The sequence below is a fragment of the Priapulus caudatus genome, unplaced genomic scaffold (assembly GCF_000485595.1).
Source record: "Priapulus caudatus unplaced genomic scaffold, Priapulus_caudatus-5.0.1 Scaffold129, whole genome shotgun sequence".
Lineage (NCBI taxonomy): Eukaryota > Metazoa > Priapulida > Priapulimorpha > Priapulimorphida > Priapulidae > Priapulus > Priapulus caudatus.
Window position 1 is genome coordinate 472,755 of NW_014577190.1, and position 23,448 is coordinate 496,202.

A 23,448-nucleotide genomic window follows, 5' to 3' on the forward strand; every position below is an offset into this window, starting at 1 on the left:
TATATATATATATATATGTGTCTGTATACTTGTACTGTACATCTGAGTACATGTGTACGTAAGTACGTACATGCGTATGTATGTAATGTGTATTTGTGTATTGTGTAAGTATTGTATTTAACATATTCCATATAAACTAATGTAATTAATTAGACGTATAATTTTACGATATAGTATAAATATAATTTATACCGATTACAGATTCAACATGTGCATTGCCCGTGCCTCTACTGAGTCTACTCTGCTCCCTGCAGAACAGTGTTCTTGCCTGGTGTATGCTGCAGCAGTCGTCCGAAAAGCGCAAGATTGAGATGTGTCAGAACCTGCTCGTCCGATGGACGGCGGCGGTCACAGAGCACGCCGTCACGATGTTCGACATGCTGCTCGCCGTCGCCGTCGACGACACGCAGGAGGAGAAGGCGCGCCAGCTCGAGCGGACCCTGCTCGGGCAGTGCACACGCCAACTCGTCCTCGGCCTCTTCCTCTTCACGCGGCCCGCCGACGAACTCCCGCTGCGTCTCGTCTCGTCTCTACTCGCGCTCGTCGAGGCACTGCAGCGCCTCAACGCGCGCCTCCCCGCACTCTTCTGGCAGTACGACAGCCCGCAGTGGACGCGCGCGTCCGCCGCCGCCGCCGTCGAGATGCGCGCGTGGAACGTCGAGTCGGCGCACAACTACGACAACGACGCGCACGTGACGCAGCGCTTCACGTGCGCCGGCGCGGCGGCGTTCGCCATCGAGTTCGACGCCGCATGCGAGACCGAGCCGAAGTACGACTACGTCGAGTTCTCGGACGCGCACGGCGTCAAGAAGCGCTTCGACGGGAGAGTTGGCGGCGAGCGCTGGCCCGCGTCGTGCACGTTCGCCGGCGACCAGCTGCACTTCCTCTTCCACTCGGACGGCAGCAACACGGAGTGGGGCTACAAGTTCACGGTGACGGCGCGCGGATACCCTGACATGCCCATCTGCTGGCTGTACGACTTGCAGCTGCAGTGCGCAAAGCTGCTTGGTAGCTACACGGGACTTGTGATACAGGTTGGTGACATCGAATAGCTGGCAGCGATGTTTATATATATATATATATGTTCGAAACTAGATGTTGCGTGATGTTACTCAGTAACGCTACTGTCGAAATTACTCGTTCAAGACTGCGCGGGGCATGTGTGCGTGCGTACGTTAGTGTGTGTGCACACATGCGCGTAAGTGCCCATGCTTTTATGTGAGTGTGCGCACATGCACGCACAGTTTGTGTGTGTGAGCCTGCGTGCATGTGTGCATGCACGTGTGCGTGCGTGCGTGCGTGTATGTGCATTCTTGTATGTGTGTGTCTGCACGGGTGTCTGTGTGTGCGTGCATGTCTGTGTGTGTGCATGCATGTGTGTGTGTAAATGTATCATCTGTAACAATAAGTAAAGGACTCTAAAATAATTTGTATTCTGATTTTGTATCACATTCAGTAGAATAGCATTTTAGATGCAGTCTGGATGCTGATGTGATTAGTATAGATCTATATAAGTAGCTCCACAAGACTGCATATATTCTTAAAGGTCAGACTGATACCACTGGATACTGCATTTCCCACAATTGTAAATATAACAGAAAACAAATATCAACTTTAACTGCTTTCTCTAACAATTATGTGCTATTTGTTAATTATATAAAGTTATTGTATGTATCTGCCATATAATTATCCCCATGTGTTAGTATTATGTGCTATTTTACAGTTCTATATAACATGCTCCTGTGTGACATCATCAATTACTTCCATTTCTAAAATGCCCCTCTGGAATTTTATCAAATGTTATATATTTGTAACACGCTGCTGCGGGACGTTCTTGATTGTTTGCCTTTTAAAAAAATTTGCTTTTTTCATTGCAGGTCATTGCCTCTACAGCGACAGCGTACATTCCAGTAGCTCCACAGCTCCGACAGACTATCCTTGAACACAGCAAGCAGGCCCTCACTCATATCGCCCCACTGTCACTGACACACAGCTCCGCTGAGCGACCTGCCTTCCTCACACCCATCGTTCTCGGTGAAATCAGCCGGTAAGAAACCGATTGAATTAATACTGAATAATCATCGTTGGTTACTTACAGTAGAAAAAGTAGGGTGATGTACATCTGTGTTCATCCATTTTCTTCCTGAATTGTGTTTGGCAGTTATTTAAATTGGTGAGATGTTCCAGGATGGTCTTCCCAATGTGGGAGAACGATTTGTATTTCTGCGAAATTTGTCTGTTCAGTTAGCAGGGAATTACAGTAGCCGTTGTCTGATTGCCCTGCACAAGTTGGGCATGTTCTTGGGCAATTTAATTTTCATTCTCACTTGGCCTGGTTAGAAAAAGTCACTTTATAACCTATCTATCACACTAAAGTGGTACTGTTCTATAACTATTTTGCATTTCGCTCTTAGCGGTGTAATGTTATCTGTCAGTTTATTGCATAAGTAGTGCTCCTTGGTTCACTATTTGTTAGTCACAATGTATATGCCACAAGCCCACAACACATACAAACTGGATTGTCTGTTAAATTGCATTCTATGTTTGTGTCCTCATGCCTGCATCTACTTAATTTCCATCATAATCGTCTTAGTCTTGGGGGGGCAGGTGCTCTAGAGGTCGATGTTTTCTTCACTAGAGCCATTCGTATAGCTGAGTGACAGATTATTAGTGTTTGAAACATTTGTAGTTACTAGTAGCGTTTAAAATGTCTAAAATGATTCTTAACTGAGTTGTTAGCATGTATTAATAAATTATGTTTAATTACTTAATTAAGGTTTAATTACTTAATTTATAATCTCAATAATCACAGTACTTGGAAATCCCAATCAACTAAACAAGTTAATATGCGTGAGCAGCTGAATTGCAGTTTTTCTAGAAGAAAATAACAGACTTGGTTACTACACAATTGATCAAATCAGCTATGTTGTATCCATATATATTACAAGCATTAAATAATCACAAATTTTTTATTATATATTCCTGATATTACTAGATCACACTGACACTCACGTAACAGTGGCTTAATAGACAATCTGCATTTTGAATATACAGTACACAATCTATTATCTGAAACCCTTGGGACCAGACACGTTTCGGAATTCAGAATTTTTCGGATTTCGGAATGGTAGTACAGTACAGATATACATACCGTATATCCTGTAACTAGCCAATACTAAAACCAAAGTTTCGCAAGAGGCCAAGTTCTGTACCGGCACAGTACAATATGTATTAGTAGTGCCAAAATTTCTGCAGTGAACCTTGTGCAACCAAACACGAGCTTTGGTGTGCAGACGACCTCCACGAAAAACTTTTGGTTTTCGGAGCTTTTTCAGTTTTCCGAATTTCGGATACTAGATTTCTAGACATAGAATCTTTAAAAGCTATACAATTTGTATACCAATGAACCTAACTCTATAAATATTATTTTTGTAAAAAATGCATGTATTCTTGTGCTATATTAACAGGTTTCTGGAGTCTCTAGCTCTCGATCCATCAGGAACCTCGGTCATTGATGGTCTGCATGTAATGCTATGGTTCTCCTTGGCGAGGGGTCACTTGGCAAGCATTATATCTACACTACAGTGCATTCTCAAACACCCTGAAATGAAGGTACTACACTAATTTAGAGACAACTACATTTAAAAGATTACTCATGCCTTATGGGCACGTTTTTAGATCTTGTGAAACAAACACTTGCATCAGAGCTAAATAGAAATCTTATGAAGCTTTTTATTTCTGTCTGTTTTATTTATTTATATGATTTATATACTGCTGTATAGGTTACATGTCTTGCATCACTTGTACATTGCTAGAACAGTTGTAGGTTGAGAAATTAGCAATGGTACTATGTAATACCAAGTGTGTTTCGTATGTGTTATAGATGGCCTGCATTCCACTGATCACGTCATTAGATAGCATATACACCAGCACGCTGCAGCGACATGCTGTGGTGCTTCACCCTGCCCTCGCAGGAACAAGCGGCGGCAAGCGGGATATCTTCTCTAGTCCTTCCAACCTGCTAAGTAGCAGTCCAGGAGCTGGATATGTCACTGCAGCAGGTGTCACCAAAGTGAATGTCCATTTTAAGTCGGACGATTACCTAGAGCTGACGAGGCTGAACATCAAGGTAGGCAGAGAGAACGGTCTCATGCTACTTCTCTTTACTCAGTGTATTTGCGTGCTCGCTTCATACTGAGGTTGTTCTAGACGTTAACATTCGTCACAGTTTGAATTGTTGCATTAGTGGTGTGATGAGGCAGTTGTTCTATTACCTATGCATATTTGCTTGCAGGTGCATCGTGGGGCGATTGGTGCTAGATCGGGCTTGGTATTTGTGTATACAGCAGAGGGCAATGATAATGTGTGCAGCAGTAAGTACAGCTGGGACTGCTGTGATAGCTGGACAGAAAAGGATTTTGCAGAATTCAAGGCCAATCAGGGCACCAAAGTGACGCGTAAAGGACCAGTTGCATTCTTCCATTTGGACGATGATTGGGACGAAGTTGAAGTAAGTATCTATTGTGTATATAGCACAGTTTAATTTTGACAATAACTTTATAATAACATATTTCTTACTAATATGTACGTGAATTTACATCTTATTTTATAATATATACATATCCTTAGCTCGCCAAACCCATGTTGACGGACACATTTATAAAACAGACACCTGTCTATAAATGAAACTTGGCATTTCTCTTGAGTTATACAGTGGAACCACCCATAAATAACGGGCAGCTGTCTATAAAAGTCAATTTTGTGGTTTCCCGTAAAGAAGTCGATTTTAGTCAAGAATTTGTAATGCATTACGATTGTATAAACATATACCTACATGTCATATTTCTGTTATCAATTCTAAATATAATTTCTTTTTATAGGTGAAACTTGCTGATGTATCTTCTGGAAAAAATATCATGATCAAGTTCCTGCAGCCACGAGGTCCTGCCAGTATGATAGGAATCATGTCAATACATTTCTTTGGCTATAAGCGAAAGCACGTTACTTTCATTGGTGATATATGCGCAACTGACACTGAGGCAATCACCGATACAGTTGAGAGGAATGGCCCATTGGGTGAGGCAGACTCAGCATATGGCTCTCATCATGTACAGACATCTAGTAGTGAAGTGGTGCTGGAGGAAACAGGTACGAGGCATTCGTCCCTGGCTCACGTTGAAACAGAGGATGACAACACACTGGTGTCCTGCGAGACGTTAGTGGCGCGCATGCTGCAATTTGTCTCGGGTCTCGCTGTGAGACAGGCCGAGTCATTGTCCTCGTCATTGGCTCGACACATGACCCTTGACCTCAGTGACTTTACGATCGATGCATTCTGGCAGCTTTACAGCTTGTTGCTGGAGGCTGGCGATAGCACAGTGTGGGCGTGCTGCCGAGTGCTCTGTCTGCAGCTCTTCCTCGCTCTCCTACCTAACATATCTGAAGCATCCGTGCAAAAGTCGTGCAAGATTAGTACTCTTTTTCAACATCTCTGTGATGTGGTCGATGGAAGAGGGTCGCATTGCCAAGATGAGATCTGCGCGTCCTCCTACTACCAAGACAGCATGAAAGCCATTGCGCAGGAGATAATATCAAGTGGTGCCACCATATTCTATCCAGATGATGAAGCCAGGCGGAAGCAGTTGTTCTCGATGATAGACACCATCTCGGTAGGTGACCTGCTTCATGTCGTGCTTTGTGGCTTCCAAGCGTTTTGCTGCTGTGTGTTTTTCATATTTCAATAATGTTAAATTAAAATACAAGCTGGTATTGTTTTATATTTTTATCTTGTGCTGAGTGTGTGTTATGTTCACATACTATAATATGTTACGTTATCTCATGTGTTTAATATGAACATAGAAAGTAACATACAACAAAACATACAGACAAAGTATAGATATATACCTTCATATTGACTTTATCTTACTCCTGCATAAGTTGGTTTTCGATGTAAATTTCTTTGTGTTGCAGGCAGATAATGTCTCCGAGTCTGCCAGTATGGTATTTCAGTCACTGTGCCAGTTCTTTGGTAATGTCAATCCACAAGCAATTCTGTTTCTTCCTGTCAACCTTCCAGACGACTTTAGCATAGAACCTACTCTTGGCGTTTTATCTAAGCTCCTCACTGTTGCAAAGACAGAGTACATGACATTGTTAACAGAAAGTAAGTATATCATGTTACATGTATTTTCTTTACTGGTAGTAAAGCTGAAGGGGTCGTTGTCATATCAGGTACTACATATATGTACCCGAGGTACATATATGTATACACAAAGGGTACCAGACTTGTACTACAGAAGTGTACCCTAACCCTAACCTTAACCCTAAACATACCTCATATAAAAATATAAACATAATACTAAACAACCTAAAACTACCTCGGGTACATATATGTAGTACCTGATACGACAACGACCCTTCGTGCGGTAGTAAAAGGCTACAGCCAATCTCACCTGATTTACTAAGTAATTTATTCAGAAAGCAGCAGTTTGTATTCTCGTTAAACCTGCGATAATATTTATAATCTCTTTGATATTAACTCTGTGTAAAAAGAATGGTATTGTTACAAACCAATCATTCCCATAATAATCGCATACAAGTATATGGTATCAGGACAAATACCCCCCGGACAATCGGGCCCGGACAATTACCCTCTGGACATTTACCCCCCATGCTATTCACCCCCCGGACAATTAGCGCCCCGGGGACATCACCCCGGACATCACCCTGGACATCACCGCCCCGGACAATCACCCCGGACATCGACCCCCGGACAATTACCCCCTGCGACATTTCCCGGAATTTACCCGCGGCATTTACCCCTGGAATTTAGAGGAGGAGATAGAGGACGACGTGAGAAGGTATGGAGAGGAGGAGTAGGAAGGGCGGAGGAGGTAGAGAGGGCAGTGGGTGGTTGAGGGAGGAGCTAGGATGAGAGGAGGAAGAATGTGATGGAGAGGAGAGGAGGAGGTAGAGGCGCCCTCTCTACCTCCTCCCTCCTCACGCTTCTCTTTCCTTTCCTCTTCTCCTCTCCTCCTCCCCTCCTCATCCACCACCTCCCCACTCCCCTCTCCACCGCTTTCTCTACTCCTCACCTCCTCTCTTCTTTCTCTCCACCACCACACCACCTGCTTTCTCCTCCTCCCACCGGCCCTCGTACATCCTCCGTTTCGCCTTCCCTCCTCCTTTCACCCTCTCTTCTTTCTCTTCCTCACTCCTCTTTCTGCTCTCCCACGATTTTTCCCGCACCTTCCCCTCCTCTTCGCCACTTCTTCCTCTCCTCGCAATCCACCTCCTCGCTGCCTCCTCACTCTTCCCTCTTCCTCCACCTCCTTCCTCCTGCATCACCTTCTCCCTCCTCCCGGCCACCTTTCCCAGATATATATACCTCCACCTCTCTCCTCACTCACCTCCTCTTCTCCTCTCCTCCACATTTTCCCCCGCTGCTTCTCCACTTCTCCCTCCTCACCATCTTTCTCACTGTTCTCCCCTTCCTCCTCTAACGTACACCTTTCTCTCTCTCCTCTCTTCCTCCTCCTCATCTCCTCCTCCTCCTCTCAATTCTCTCTTTCCTCTTCGTCCACTTCTTCCCCTCGCCTCCTGCCACTCCTGATCCCTCCTCCTCCTCACTCCTTTCCTCCTCTTTCTACACCTCCTCCAGCTTCTCCCTCCTCCACCACCTTCTCCCCACCTTCTCCCTCCGCCTCCAAGTTCTTTCCTCCTCCTCGACCTCTCCTGTATACTGGTTCAACAATGAGAATAAAACAACAAGTGGTAAAATGTCTGGGTGATTGTCGGGGGTAAATGTCGGGACTAAATGTACGGGGGTATTGTCGGGGAGTAAAGATGTCCGGGGGGTAATTGTCGGGGGGGGTGTAAATGTCCGGGGCGCGTAATTGTCCAGGGGTAATTGTCGGGGGTAAATGTCGGGGGTAATTCGGGGCGGGGGTAATTGTCCGGGGGGTATTGTTGGGCGTGATTGTCGGGGGTATTGTTCTAGAACCAAGATATATATATTATTATATGTGTCTGTATACTTGTACTGTACATCTGAGTAATGTGTACGTAAGTAACGTACATGCGTATGTATGTAATGTGTTATTTGTGTATTTGTGTAGATTGTATTTAACATATTCCATATAAACTAATGTACTTAATTAGACGTATTAATTTTTACGGATATAGTATAAATATAATTATACCGATTACAGATTCAACATGTGCATTGCCGTGCCTCTACTGAGTCTACTCTGCTCCCGCAGAACAGTGTTCCTGCCTGTGTATGCTGCAGCAGTCGTCCGAAAAGCGCAAGTTTGAGATGTGTCAGAACCTGCTTGTTCGATGGACTGCAGCGGTCACAGGAGCACGCCGTCACGATGTCGACATGCTGCTCGCCGTCGCCGTCGACGACACGCAGGAGGAGAAGGCGCGCCAGCTCGAGCGGACCCTCTGCTCGGCACGGGCTGTTGCACACGCCAGCTCGTCCTCGGCCTCTTCTCTTCACGCGGCCTGCCGACGAACTCCCGCTGCGTCTCGTCTCGTCTCTACTCGGCGTCGTCGAGGACTGCAGCGCCTCAACGCGCGCTCCCCGCGCTCTTCTGGCTGTACGACAGCCGCAGTGGACGCGCGGTCGGCCGCCGCCGCCGTCGAGATGCTGCGCGTGGAACGTCGAGTCGGCGCACAACTACGACACGACGCGCACGTGACGCAGCGTCTCACGTGCGCCGGCCGGGCGGCGTTCGCCATCGAGTTCGACGCCGCATGCGAGACCGAGCCGAAGTACGACTACGTCGAGTTCTCGGACGCGCACGGCGTCAAGAAGCGCTTCGACGGGGGAGTTGGCGGCGAGCGCTGGCCCGCGTCGTGCACGTTCGCCGGCGACCAGCTGCACTTCTCTTCCACTCGGACGCAGCAACACGGAGTGGGGCTACAAGTTCACGGTGACGGCGCGCGGATACCCTGACATGCCATCTGCTGGCTGTACGACTTGCAGCTGCAGTGCGCCCAAGCTGCTTGGTAGCTACACGGGACTTTGGATACAGGTTGGTGACATCGAATAGCTGGCAGCGATGTTTATATATATTATTATGTTCGAACTAGATGTTGCGTGTGTTACTCATTAACGCTACTGTCGAAATTACTCGTTCAAGACTCGCGGGGGATGTGTGCGTGCGTACGTTAGTGTGTGTGCACACATGCGCGTAAGTGCCCATGCTTTTATGTGAGTGTGCGCACATGCACACACAGTTTGTGTGTGTGTGCATGCATGTGTGCGTGCGTGCGTGCGTGTATGTGCATTCTTGTATGTGTGTGTCTGCATGGGTGTCTGTGTGTGCGTGCATGTCTGTGTGTCTGCATGCGTGTGTGTGTGTGTGTAAATGCATCATCTGTAACAATAAGTAAAGGACTCTAAAATAATTTGTATTCTGATTTTGTATCACATTCAGTAGAATAGCATTTTAGATGCAGTCTGGATGCTGATGTGATTAGTATAGATATAAGTAGCTCCACAAGAATTCATATATTCTTATTAAAGGTCAGACTGATACAACTGGATACTGCTTTCACACAATTGATAATATAACAGAAAAACAATCTCAACTTAACTGCTTTCTCTAACATTATGTGCTATTTTGTTAATTATAAAGTTATGTATGTATTGATATAATTATCCCCATGTGTTAGTATTATGTGCTATTTTACAGTTCTATTGGGCCATAATAAAAATATTGTTTGTTTGCCCTCACCCGACCCGACCTGCCAAAAAGAGGCCGACGTAAAAAAAATTATTGGTCTTTTCCATTTTTTTTTTTACAAATTGTATGACTGTACATAATATAAATCTGTAGGCAATACATTATATGTACCAAGCAAAACAAACATTCAACATAAAAGGTATCTCCACACAAGCACACCCGAGCATGTAGACACCATGCTGAATTTGTGAAAAGACCCCCCTCAAAAAAAGAAGCCTACCTACCTACCCAAACTTTCCAGCCTGGGTCGGGTGAGGGCAAACAAATATTTTTTTTAATTGTGGCTTTGTGGTATGAAATGTGCAATGTATGTACTACATGTTATTTGTATGTAGTAGCATTATGTTACTTTCCTATTGCTTTCTTCATGCCTAAGACATTTGCGTTTGTCTGTGACTGCAGATGATGGTAGCTGACTCGACTCCGGATGACGTTGCTGGTCACGAGCTATGGCCGACGCTGTTCCGCGGAGGCAGGGTCGTGCGTAAGCTGACGCGCTCGTTCTCCGGCATGCACGAGTCATGTACGGACGAGTCGGCCGCCTACTCCTTACTGCGGGACTTGCTGGAGGAGAAGAAGGAGAGTCGCGGACAAGCACTGCTGGAGCAGTGCAGGAAGAGCCGGCGCACACGTGCAGGGGGCGCTCACGTCGATGCCGCCATCGCAGCGGTGTTTGCCGCGCTCATCTGGCACACACAGCAGCTGCGCGAGGAAGTTGAGCAGGCAAGCTTTTACTTCGGTTTTGTAACTTTGTTGTAAAAAAAAAACATTAATATAATTTTAAAAAGTAAGTTACTAAATAATAAATGATAGGCAATAATAATAACCTAAATAATGATACATATTAAAGTATAGGATATCATGTATATATTTTAATAACTATCCTTTTGTTTTTTTAGTGCTTTTTCTCCAGTCATCAATGCTAGATGATGTATTTTACCGTTAATCACCAGTGATCCAATGTCATGTTGTTTTTGCAGTCATAAATATACTATAATTTGCCCCCCCCCCCCCGCCCCATATATTCTAATACAAGTACACTACCAAGTTTCTGGCACCCTTGGTTCCAAAAACCTTGCTGGATTAACCATGTTGCCGAACAAACAGAGGTCACAGAATAATAATTCAAGAATTTATCTCAGACCCACTAATTATACACCTCCCATGTCTCTAAAAACCATGGAATGTTAGAAACGTAAACTAAATCAATATAAAAAAGGTAAACATGCAGGTATTAATTGAACGGATTGATAGATACTGACTGAAGTTCACGCTTGACACCACCACTGAGACTTGTATCTCTTTTAGAAGATATAGTTGAGGGTAAATGCAAGCAAAATAAGCTAAGAATCTCACAAAATCAAGGAAAATTCTGAGGAACACGGAATTTTCGCCGGATTAAAAAAAACGATATTCATTATCAGCTGTCGGAAAGTCAATGGTGTACCTGCATTATAGTATCAGTAGTGAATAATAATGGATTATTCTTTCAGTTCTATTATTATTCACTCCTGATATTATACATATTTGTGTACAGTGTGCAGCAGTATTAGAGAATATCTATGCTCGTAGTGTTGTGATTAATCCTAATAAAGGTTTTATTATCGTCAAGGTGGCAGAGTCTGAGGCACCTGTCTCAGCCAATGATGGCGTCCTGCACGCGTATGCTGCTGCCGAGAGTGTGCGGAGCTACCTGCTGGAGCAGCGACAGCGACAGCGGCAGCAGGCGGACGATTCTGCCGGTGACCCGGCCGGCGTCGACCCCGTGCGTGCGTGTCACGAGAAGGCTGAGATGCTGCTGGGTTTCGCCGGGCTGCTGCGACGCGACGCCGCCTCGTGCGGCCGTCTACTGCGAAGCGGCGGCAAGCCGCAGCGCGTGCCGCCGCCGAGCGATCGAGCGACGTCGCCCGCCGACGAGACGCCCGCGCTTGACGCGAGGCAGGCCTCGTTCTGTCTCGTGCTGAGCTTCGTGCGCGACTGCGCGCTCGCGAGCGACAAGGTCGAGCGACTGCTGGCGGAGCGGCGGAGGCGCGCGGCCGCCGTCGCTGACGCCCTCGACGTGACCTTCAAGTTCCTGAGCCTCGGGGAAGACATCCTGCATCTGCCGAACGTGCTCTTCCTGCAGGAGCTGCTCACACATCTCGACAAGACTGTGAGTCGCATGCCGTGGCACTACGCGGACAAGATCAACGGCTGCGGGCTGCAACTCGAGGCGAGGGTGCGCGGCGGGTACTACGCGCTGGTCGGCCAGCTCGTCAATGCGGTGAAAGCCTTCGATCGGCGATCGGCCCGCACCAAGCTAGTTCCCATCTACGATTTCATGCTGGCATGCACGCTGCATCTTTTGGACATACCCTGGCAGCCGTACGACTTTGCGTTCCTGCAGAGTATTGAGTTCCCGAGGCTGCTGATGGACATTGCCAGCAGCGGCATCACGATCCACGGCATCGTGACGGACGAGGATGGCGATGAGAAGGAGCTGGCGGAGTATGAGCAGTACATGCAGTGGCTGCCGGAGTGCAGGGAGAACGTCAATAGGTGGTAAGTTCAACGTATTAGCCAGCAAGCTATGCAGCCGTGATTTGCACGGTCAGTTTTGAAACTGCACGGCCGGCGGTCTTGGCAGAGACACACATACAAAAAATTTGCACTCCCACAATATTCATTCTTGGCTAAAACCCTGGGTAAGTTCTCAGTTACTTGAGTAAGTTACAAACAGCGACGCCTTTCTAATTGCGAAAACTTTGTCGTCATGTCTGTAGACACAGCTGTTGCTATTTATACTAGCACACTTCATTTAACAATTAACATAGCAGATACTTTCCTGAACCTCTTCTCCAGGCAAAACATCTATTTTAACATCATATTTTAGTCATTATAACATGGTCCTTATGAAGATGCCTTGATTTCTTTAATGTGAGACAAGGGATTGTAAACTATAAAGCTCATTTTTCTTGAAGAATACTCTACCTAACAGGATTTTTCCCAGGAATTTCAGAAAGCATGTCATGTATGGTTCCAAGGGTAACAGGGCCCGGTAGGGATTGTACCGCCTGTCAATACGTCTATTATTTATTTAATAAACATTTTATTTTTGAGAACTATTTCACTATCTAGAGCAGTTCGGAAACATGTATTAATTGGTGTGAAAACACATCATAACTGTGTTTGGATTTTCAAAACACTGCTAAAAAATAAGGGCATGCCGATTAGGTAATAAAGGCATGGCGGAGGATTTATGGAATGTCAAAACTTAGCTTCAGCTTTGAAGTCATGTTGGACATGACGTGCATTACTTGAATGCCTGGGGAGAAAGCTGCTTATCATTATCTATTGAAGAATATTTATTCTTGTCTTTTAATCTAGGCTTCATTTAAACGAGTTATCATAGTATTGTGAAATCTGTCAATAGACTGCATGAGGCCATTTGTCACTACACCTTATTGTCGTGAAATGCGACAATTTTACCCGCACATTTCCCCATGAAATTCTCCACCATGAGTGGTTTTTCTCTCGTTCGTCCGAAGGTACAAAAAAATGCTCAAACAAGCGCAGAAGAAGCAGGACGTTCAGATGTTCATCGCGCGCTTCTCCGACCTGCTCAACGTCGAGATCGAGTGTGACGGCTGTGGCGCGACGCTGACGGGCCGCCGCTACCGCTGCCTGCAGTGCGCCGAACTCGACCTCTGCTGCACGTGTTTCATCGTCGCCGTGAAGCCGAGCGACGACGCGGGGTCGGACGGCGAGGCGACGGCGCACGCCGACGACCACGACTTTGTCAACCTGATGTTCAAGTGCAACTGCTGCGAGGCGTTCATCGTCGGCACGCGCATGCACTGCCGCGAGTGCGACGACTACGACCTGTGCGTCGGCTGCCACCGCACGGCGCGCGCGTACCCGGGAGCGCACGCGCGCGCGCACGCCGTCGACCGCCACCCGCTCGTGAAGCTGCGCAACAGCCCGCTGTCGGAGTCCGTCATGCAGACGTACGCGCACCAGCACGTCTGGCTGCTGCTGTCCTCGTTCGCGCTGTCCCTCACCGCGCTGCTGTCGCGCGAAGACCCCGGCCTCGACCCGGCGTACCTGCGTAGCGCGACCGCGCTGCAGGCCGACTGCTTCACGCTCGCGACGACCGCTCTCCAGCAGGTGGTGACGCTCGACGGCGACGCCGTCGCCGGCCGCCACCAGGTGGCGTTCTCGCCGCTCTCGCAGGAGAAGATCGTCGGGCTTCTCGGCGCGATGATCCTGTCGTGCGGCGAACACAGGCGACTGCTCGACGCTGTCAGAAGCAACGAGCTTCTCGTTCTGCTCTTCAGGATTGCTCAGCGGCAGACGCTGCATGACTGCAACACTGCGCACATGGCGTTGACGATACTCGGGCGTTTGTTACAGCTGATAGACGTGGACACCTGCAGCAAAGCCGTGCGCGCCGCACAGAGTCTCGCGGCGAACGATGCCAGTGCTCCGCAAGACGAACGAGTAGATGTCGTTCACGCACCGCAACTCAACGAAGTCGGAATGGACGACTTTGAGACGCAGCCCGGCGCGAGTGTCGTACAGTTTCTGTTTCAGTTTGGTACGCAGTGTCTCGACCGCGGCCTTCAAGACTGGACGAGTTCCGTGGTGATGATTCTGCAGAGCATGAGTTCGACGGAGGTGTGGAGAGATGGGGTCCTGCGTCACGTGAGCGAGTGCATCTATCAGATGAAATATGCAATCACATCTGAGGAAATACTGTGTCTTCTGGTGGCAGCCGGCTTTCCTGATCTCTTGTCTACGGGAGTTAAGGTGCGTGTCATACAAATGTGTTGTGTTGCGATTAATGTGTGATAAGGCGAAGCGTATTTGTCTTAATCTTCTCGTCTCTTTGTCTCACCCTTCCTCCATCTGAATCAGGAATAAATTTCAACATAACTGCCTTCATGCAATTCTCTTTTGCATAATCTTTGGATAATTAAGGATGCTGAAGCAGTTCACAAATTTAAAACGTCAATTTTTGCTCATCTATGTAGAACCAAATAAAGTATCGAAAAAATTTTGCTATTAAATGTGAACTAATTTATTCATTCTTTTACGCGACCATTCAGGTGCTCTATAACGAAGCTGGCTCTGAAGGCGAGGTGGGCTTCATTGTAAAGCATTTTGTCGACGCTGGTAAATGCCTTCTAGTCAACCAGCAGACGCGCAAGCGCTCGACGGTCAAGAATCAGTACATCAATCGCGTGCACGAGCCCGTGAGCATCATCAACCAGCAGCACCTGCGAGGCTTACTCGACGTCATAACGACGCTCATCGCCAAGGCCGACGGCAGAGAGAAGATGTCGTCGGCGGCGCTGTGGGCGCTCGCACTCTGCTTCAAGTCGCTGTACCACATGTGCAAGAACAGCGGCGAGGAGAGGACGCCATTGTTGGCATTGTGCAATGAGCAGCTGATCAGAGTGATGATGAGGCAGGCGAGTCTAGGCACGGGCTTCAACAAGCAGTGCATGGTGCAGGAGCTAGAGGTGAGGGCCGGCAGTCATAGTAATCAGAGATGTTACATTTCCGGATTTTACCGGAAATCCGGATTTAAAAAAAAAGAATCCGTAAAAAGTTCCGGAAAAAAAAATCTGAAATAAATCTGATTGAAAAATCCTGAAAATCAGACCCAAAATAACAGTATTTAGAAGGGATTTTCATCATTGCGAATTAGTGCATTAAATTTAGCATTAGGGCGCTTTCGATTTTCACGAAAAACACTAAAACCCATGAGCTTCATTGCCTAGGGCGGGCCACTGGACCCCCGGCCGTGACGCGCTCCGCTTGCTACGCTTTAATTGGTCACTACTTAATAGTTCAGGATTTTTTGGAACCGCCCTGTAGCATCTCTGAGTAATGCAGCAAACACTACTGCAATGCTCTGCAATGTGGGTATTCGGTATATTTGTAGAGCAGTCGTATAAAATGACAGCTTCTGTGCACGGTGTTAACACAAAGGGAGAATTTATCACTTCTCTCCAGATTCACAGTTACACACCATCCGATTTCGTTAAGGCGAAGCAACATTGCGTGTGAGTTATCACAGTTGCTTGCGGTGCATGTTGGCTATGTACGTTACGGAAGTAGCTTGCTGTGAGTCGAGGTTTGATGTCCGAAATCGACATCGATGCAGCATAGTGCTATCATGCTTGTATGTTCTATGTGCAGGTCCTCTCCCTGATGCTCTACACTGCCGACGAGAGCAAGCTCATCGACTCCGACGCCGTAATACCAGAGCCGAAGACGAAAGTGCGAAAGAAGTCGCACGAAGCCGCCGCCGCTGCGTCGGGCAGCTCCGTGCAGGCGGCGCCCTCTACGAATGTGCGCAGGGACGCGAGCGTGTGCTTTGGCGTGCTGCACGAGCACATCGTGCAAAGCACGCTGACGCACAGCGATCTGAAGAACAACACGACGCACGAGAACAGCGGCGGGCAGCACGCCGCCGACGCGCTGCTCCTTGAGATGTACAAGAACCTCTTCGACACAAAGCTGCGCAGCACCCGCGCCTCCGCCAACTCGCTCGCCTCGCTCGACGAACAGCCGTTGGCTAGCGGCTCCGACAGTGACTCCGACGGCGGCGGCGTCGACACGGGCGTGATCCGATTCGCGCTGCGCATGCCGTCGCCAGGTCCCGTCGAGACGGAGGCGACGCGCGAGACGCAGGAGGGAGACAGCTGTCTCATGCGGGTCGAGGACAGCGAGTTGGAGGACAAGCTCGTGCAGAAACACCGCGTGCGGTCGTCGCAGATGCTGCGGCAGGAGCTGGAGGCGTGCCGGACCGGCACAAGCCGACGCTACCTGTACAGACTCAACCTGACGCTGTCGGTGTTTCACGCACGACACCTGCTCGCAGAGGTGCTTGCCGCGTGGCCGCTCGACAGTGCATCACTTGTCATCACCGGCGAGCTGCTAGGATGCACCAACGACTCGCAGATCGCCTGCGTGCTTGACCTGCTGCATCGGTGGGACAACAGCAAGGTGTGCTACCGCCCTCTAGTAGGAAATTCGGGAAACGTGTATCATAACTTGCCCATATCATCAGCAAACTGGTGCCAAATACTGCTGAACGCGCCAGCGAATCAAGGGGGTAACATGCTGTTAACTTCCATGCCAACAGTGGTGCGTGCGTGCGTGCGTACGTGCGTGCGTGCGTCTGTGCACATACGTGTTGTGCGTGTTTGTATGTTTGTGTAAACATGCCCACACACGCACACAAAGTTGTTTTTACCATATTAAGTATCATATATAATAATAGACTTCTCTCTGTGTTTGCTAATAACGTTAATCTCAGTTAGATCCATAATCAGTACAAAATAACTTACTCTGACGAAATTTTTGTCCATCTCTCCGACAGACTTCCTCAGGACTCCTGAGGAAGTCTGTCGGAGAGATGGACGAAAATTTCGTCAGAGTAAGTTATTTTGTACTGATTATGGATCTAACTGAGATTAACGTTATTAGCATGTAAATTATAGAGATCCGATGAAGTTATCTAATCTTCTCTCTGTGTTGTTTTCATGCTAGGACTTCCAACAACTTGTCACACACGTGGTGAAGCACTGTGGTACCTCCTGTGCTAATGCAATCGCACAGGCAGCCTGTTACTTCATGGAAGAATCTAGTTTTGATTCTTGCACTAAGGAATCGGATCACTCTTATACTGAAGCCAGAGCCACATCAGGGAAGGTACGCATTTGTTGAATATTTATTTCCTCTATTCGCGCATTTCCTCACATCAGTCATTAGCATATAAATTGTTTCAGGGGGGTTTTCATCTCTCCCCCCCCCCACCCGTATAAAACGTATTCCCATGTATAACAGAGTATTACGTATTTAAGAAAATACTATTACTAGTTTTGACTGAAACATTATATATGTCTCTTTATTATGGTAATATATATATATATATATATATATATATATATGTGGCAATGTACATGTACATGTACATGTATATATATATATATATATATATATATATATATATGTGGCAATAGTATATTGTATATTACCATGTTCTCTCAGGTACACATCCCCAATGCATCGTTCCTACTCGTGAAATTCGATCGTCGTTGCCACACGCGGGCAAAGTGGGATGAGCTATCGCTAGCCCTTGACGGAAACTTTGAGCAAGAGCTTCATGTCTACAGCGGCACGTCGTCTGACGATCAGTGGCAGAACTTCCACTTGCCCGGTGACACGCTCTACTACAAGTTCTGTAAACGCCTTGACGTTAGAAACAGTGAACAGAGTGTTAAACCAGAATTCTGGGGCTGGAGATTCACTGTCACAGGTGAGTACAAGTCCAGGCCCGTAGCCAGGGGGGGTTCGGGGTGTTCGCACGAACCCCCCCCCCTCCCCCGAGCAAAAGAGAGAAAAAAATTCCCCATTTGAAAATTTGCAAGAATTTCACCTCGGGTATGCACCAGATCGCTCCATTTTTAGCTCATCTGACATAGTCAGATGCAGCTTGTAGAATCGCATGATCGTCCGTCCGTGCGTCCGTCCGTCCGAGCGTCCGTCCGTGCGTCCGTCAACAGTTGGGCACAAATCTTAACCGCTCGACGTACGGTCATGATATTCGGAACGTGGGGGGGTAATCTGAAAACGAGTTGGGATGTCGAAGCTGGGGGTCAAAGGTCAAAGGTCAAGAGGTGTAAAAGAAGGGGGAATTCACTCCTTAACTTAAGGTATAGGGAGGAAATGCAGAATTGCGGCACAAATCTAAACGGCTCGACCTAGGCTTGTGATAGTCGGTGTAAAGCATCATGGTAGGAAAAGCCATCACTGTGCCGAAATTGCAGGTCAAAGGTCAATGGGCACAGGGCAGATTTTAGACATTTTCTGAGGACATGGTCGGACGGAGCGATTGGAAAACTTTTTTGTTTCAGCGGTGACCTAGCATTTTTATGGCTTTATTGAAAGGACCATGAAATGTACCTTCTGCTGACATGCGAAGAGTAAGTGTCGGATAACCTTTTGACCCTCAAGAGGAGGGTTAAACATGGATTTGTTTACTGTCTGTTAGAAAGAATTTGACTGCCGGGTTTGCTAGAATCTATACATGCCTGGATGTATAAGGCTACAATGTCACAGTGAAATTACAAAAGCTAAATTTGGTTGACGAAGGTTTATGCTTCTTAAATCGTCTAATTTCAATGGCATTCTGTACTGTCAGTATGTTACATGTAACGTATGCCACTGGCAGTGGCCACTGCCAGTGCATGTGGTGGTGGTACTGTGTAGTTTTTGCCTGTGTTAATTGGTCACAGGTTGCAGCTCTCTATTGCAGCCTGTAGGCTTGCGTAGGTAAATGGATGAGTGCTTACCTATTCTGACTTGCAAATAGTTGTTGCTACTACGTATGATGGGAGCTTCCATCTTTAATCTGAAGACACTTAAACGTACGCGCCATCTCGTGGCAACTTTCATAACGATCCCAACGAACATTCCTTTGAGAAGGTTCCTGATACCATCCCTGTGCATTCCACTGTTTCGGCGTGTATGTGAACACATTTGGTACTAACAGGGTTTACTAGAATCCCACCACTCCACCACAGAGTCACCGCAGTAGACGTTAGATGAGCGCTGTCGCTCCGCGGCACTTGTAGTGTAATAATTGCAAAATCTCCACGCCCTCCCCCTGCTCGGTCGCTTCGCGCCCTCACAAATTGCCAACCTATAAAAACGAACCCCCCCTCAATATAAAACTGACTACGGGCCTGCAAGTCCATTTTAGTATGGGTGTTTTATACAGCATCGAGTATGTAATGATCATTGTGACTCAAACTTACTATAGGAAATTATGTTATTTTGTCATCATTAACTTGTTATCTTGTTATCATCATTGTTTGCCAATGATGACTCCAATATATATTTACTACACCAAATAACTTGCTTGAATGTATTGTAATATCAAAATAATTTGACTTACGTGGATACGAGTTAATACTTTGATGATACTACTCGATAAGAACAAATTTAGTGTGATCTGTCCTATCGCCCCCTCAGCATGCAATCCTATTTGCGACACAGGTGGTAGGATGGGGAGATTTGACACTGGATACATGATCATGAACAGTCTCCTATGCCACGAACCAACTCTGAATACGCTGCCCATGGAGCGCATTTGGTCGTACCTGGTACACGTTGCTTGCAAGCAAACCGGTCAACAGAGACTGAAAACAATAGAGCTCCTGCTGAGAGTTCTCAACAGCATGGGCTCACCCGGCGACTCGTCTCAAAAGGCAGTTCACGATGATCGAAAATGCACCTCAGACACAGCTGACGATGTTTTCACTAAAGAGCAATTTGCCTCCAACACGGCTGAAAAATTGCACGCCGGAACGCAGCATACCTCAGGTGAGGCTGACAATCACTCGGGGGCACTTCAGTCGGGTCGAGTCGACCTGACGCTGCTACGTCCACTGTGGCTGCTCTACGGCAGTTTACAGGAGAAGCAGCTGGACACGGGCAGCGCGGTGATACCGCAGCTGAACCGAGCGCTCACGGAGTTGTTTTACGTCGCTGAGGAGCGTGCGGGCGCGTGGAGCGTCGTCGATGCGTACCTCCTCGCGACTCACGACTACGCCGCGCTGCGCGACGTCGTCGCCGAGGTAGCCGTCGATATCGCGGCGATTGGTGCCGCGATCGAATGCACGAACGCAGCAACAAATCTCTGCCGGCACTGCCTTGCAGCATGATGCGTCGACAAAACCTTGCTTGCTTGGTTCGTGAACGGAGATCGTATCTTTTATATGGTGAGGGCAGCCATTAAGGAAATCTGTCGAAATGATCGTACCACTTAAACAATTCAGCATCACTCTTCTGTTTGTACGAATTTATAAAAGAGCCATCAAGAACATTTAGCAATTCGAATTTCAGTTATAAGCTGCCTCGTTATTCTAAGAGTTTCAGATGTAACCTCATATATAATACAAACGTAAATACTTTTAGTATTGCTCGGCGTTGGTTATTAAATGTGTAAATGCCATGCACACTGTTGAATGAAGTGCTAGATACATTTTAGCAAGATTCTACATATTATAGCCAGAGCTCATGATGATACTGATGCTGCTCAGGCTCTTGATAGAACTGTTTTTTTTTTAATTCCTGACTCATGTAGTGCAACGGATTTCCACGTGCTTCACGTTTTAATTACCATTTTCTGAATAGTAATTTTATATTGAGTACTTGTGTATGCGCCTTTGTGCGTGTGTGCACGCGTGGCCTGTATGGTAAATATGTTTCTGTCAAAGGATATGCCCGTTCTAGGGTCTGGTAAAATGACAGTTTAGCAGTGAATAGTTTATCTATTGTGGGTGGCACTGTCTGAGCTGTATGTACCTGTGATATTTTTTTAGTAATTGCTTTCCCAGCATTAATTAGATATGAATGAGTTTCAGCAATTGGTGTGGCAAGATAAATCATGTGCTGTATAGAAATGATTGATTAACAGCACCAAAGAATTCTTGTGCTAGTCGGCCACTTGGCATGTTTCTATTTTACCCAGATACTTTTCTAAAGCATCGATAAGTATTTTACGTTAATAGTGCTTGACAAGATTGCATTAAACTCATTTTTGCTGAGACGTGTTACCAGGCAAAGTTGAAGCTGTATCAGCAATATCCAGCAAGCAAAAATTGTGTAGCTTTATGCATGGTTTTGTAATCGTTACTCAGCCATCAACAGTTGTTGTGCCAATGTATGTACTAACCAACTCCACTCTGTTAGATTTGTCAGTTTCTAGAGAGATTTATTAGATTAATATTGGTGATAATTTTGGTGCTTAGCTGTTGCATCATCATTGCTGGCAGCATTTAATGCAGCTAAAATCGCATGGAAACAAAGAGGCAATAGTAATAGCAGGGGTTAATAATGCAGAGTTTGTCATTATTAACCCCTGGTACATGGCAATATGGATCACTGATGTAATGTTACAGAGGTAATAAATGCTGCCTCTGATCTTGCTCACCATGAGCCATATTGGTAGCTCAATTGAATTGTTTTGCTAGTTTGTCAGCTTGGCTTAGGTTAATCGGACATATATATATTTGCCAATTTAGTTATCATGAAAATCCAATAATAATGAATCCTAGTCCAGGTATATCCCTGTAATCAACGTTTGTTTAATGATTTTCTGCATCTATTCTCATCAAACCATGAGATCGCTACTAAATGTAATTTTTTGTTAAATAAATATAATACAGTCAAACCTGTGTTAACTGTGTCACCTATCTATAAAAGACACCAGGAATTCCCATTAAGTAGCCTGTATGAAGGTTGACTTTAGATAATATGATATTGAATCTGATACACAACTGATTAGTGCAGAATGCGTAAAAATTTATATTAAACATATCGGACTTGTTGTTGCCAGTTGTGTGTTTTCAGTATTAACTAAAATCGAAGAATTAGCTATATTGGATGCCGTGTTACAGTTGTTTGTGCATAAATTTGAGACTAACCGATGGGTTGTTGCCCCAGATATGTTCGTAAGGCTAAAGCCACCCTAGACTAAGAAAAGGCAATGATCAAAATGCAGACACAACACTAATAGTGGTGGATAATGGCAATAGCATATCAATCTGTGTCTGTGAGATATTGTATTTAAATTAGCACAAACATGTACGTAGGAATATTCTCAATGCAGTACAAATGCAAAGCAAACCTGCAGATATGGTGCTTCAGTTTGTACATGGAACTGAAGTTTTGTTGATTAAATATAACTTGTAACTGAAGACTGAGCAATCAGCACGATTCTTGCTGAGGTTTTTTCTGTGATCATTTATTAAAAAAATCAATAAAATTCAATAAATATAAAAATGACCATGAAACGCTGCTAGTATTATATACAAAATTTTACTTCATGCATAGATAAATCTGATAAATAATGCAACTCGTTAATGGCATCAAAATTTCTGCTGGGAACAGTAAGTTGCAATGACGGACAGGCTTTGAACATGAAAACAGGATCTTATTCCTTAAAAAACAGTTTTACATTACTGTCAGATATACGATAAGACCAGCACAGTTTGTCTGTAGCTAGTCTCACATATTCAGGCATGTTCTGGTACATAGACCTTGCAGGTTCGCTCTGGTACATAGACCTTGCAGGTTCGCTCTGGTACATATAGCTTGCAGGCATGCTCTGGTACATAGACCTTGCAGGCATGCTCTTGTACATTGACCTTGCAGGCTTGCTCTTGTACATAGACCTTGCAGGCTTGCTCTTGTACATAGACCTTGCAGGCTTGTTCTGGTATACCTTGGTGCATATTGTTACTTCTCGGCTTCTCTCTTCTCGCATTTTATAACCCCCTCCGTGTCTCTCTCTCTCTCTCTCACGTTCTCTATCCCCCCCCCCCACTCTATCTCTCTCTCTCTCTCTCTCATCTCTCGTCTGCTCTCTCTCGCTCGCTCTCGTCTCTGCTCTCTCTGCTCACGTTCTCTACCCCCCCCCCCCCTCTCTCTCCTCTCTCTCTGTCCTCTCTCTCTCTCTCTCTCTTTCTTCTTCTCTCTCTCTCTCTTCTCTCTCTCTCTTCTCTCTCCTCTCTCGTCTCTCCTCGCTCTTCTTCTCTCTCTCTCTCCTCTCTCTTCTCTCTCACGTGTTTCTCTATCCCTGCCCCGCCCCCCCCTCTATCTATCTATCTCTCTCTCTCTCTTCAGTTTTATC

General features: G+C 46.3%; 1 protein-coding gene across 1 annotated transcript in view; it reads left to right on the top strand.

Annotated features, from left to right (window-relative positions):
* Positions 1–22,133, top strand: part of LOC106805835 (zinc finger ZZ-type and EF-hand domain-containing protein 1-like) — a 41,030-nt gene extending 18,897 nt beyond the window's left edge. The window contains exons 6-21 of the mRNA XM_014807592.1: positions 1,878–2,047; positions 3,468–3,612; positions 3,884–4,129; positions 4,295–4,510; positions 4,881–5,669; positions 5,971–6,163; positions 8,262–8,425; positions 8,934–9,041; positions 10,158–10,478; positions 11,368–12,296; positions 13,283–14,543; positions 14,843–15,259; positions 15,942–16,751; positions 17,298–17,459; positions 17,799–18,066; positions 19,809–22,133. Of these exons, the coding sequence (XP_014663078.1) occupies positions 1,878–2,047; positions 3,468–3,612; positions 3,884–4,129; positions 4,295–4,510; positions 4,881–5,669; positions 5,971–6,163; positions 8,262–8,425; positions 8,934–9,041; positions 10,158–10,478; positions 11,368–12,296; positions 13,283–14,543; positions 14,843–15,259; positions 15,942–16,751; positions 17,298–17,459; positions 17,799–18,066; positions 19,809–20,476 (6,867 nt within the window). The 3' untranslated portion in view covers positions 20,477–22,133. The remainder of the gene's footprint in view (positions 1–1,877; positions 2,048–3,467; positions 3,613–3,883; positions 4,130–4,294; positions 4,511–4,880; positions 5,670–5,970; positions 6,164–8,261; positions 8,426–8,933; positions 9,042–10,157; positions 10,479–11,367; positions 12,297–13,282; positions 14,544–14,842; positions 15,260–15,941; positions 16,752–17,297; positions 17,460–17,798; positions 18,067–19,808) is intronic.
* The last annotated feature ends 1,315 nt before the right edge of the window (positions 22,134–23,448 follow it).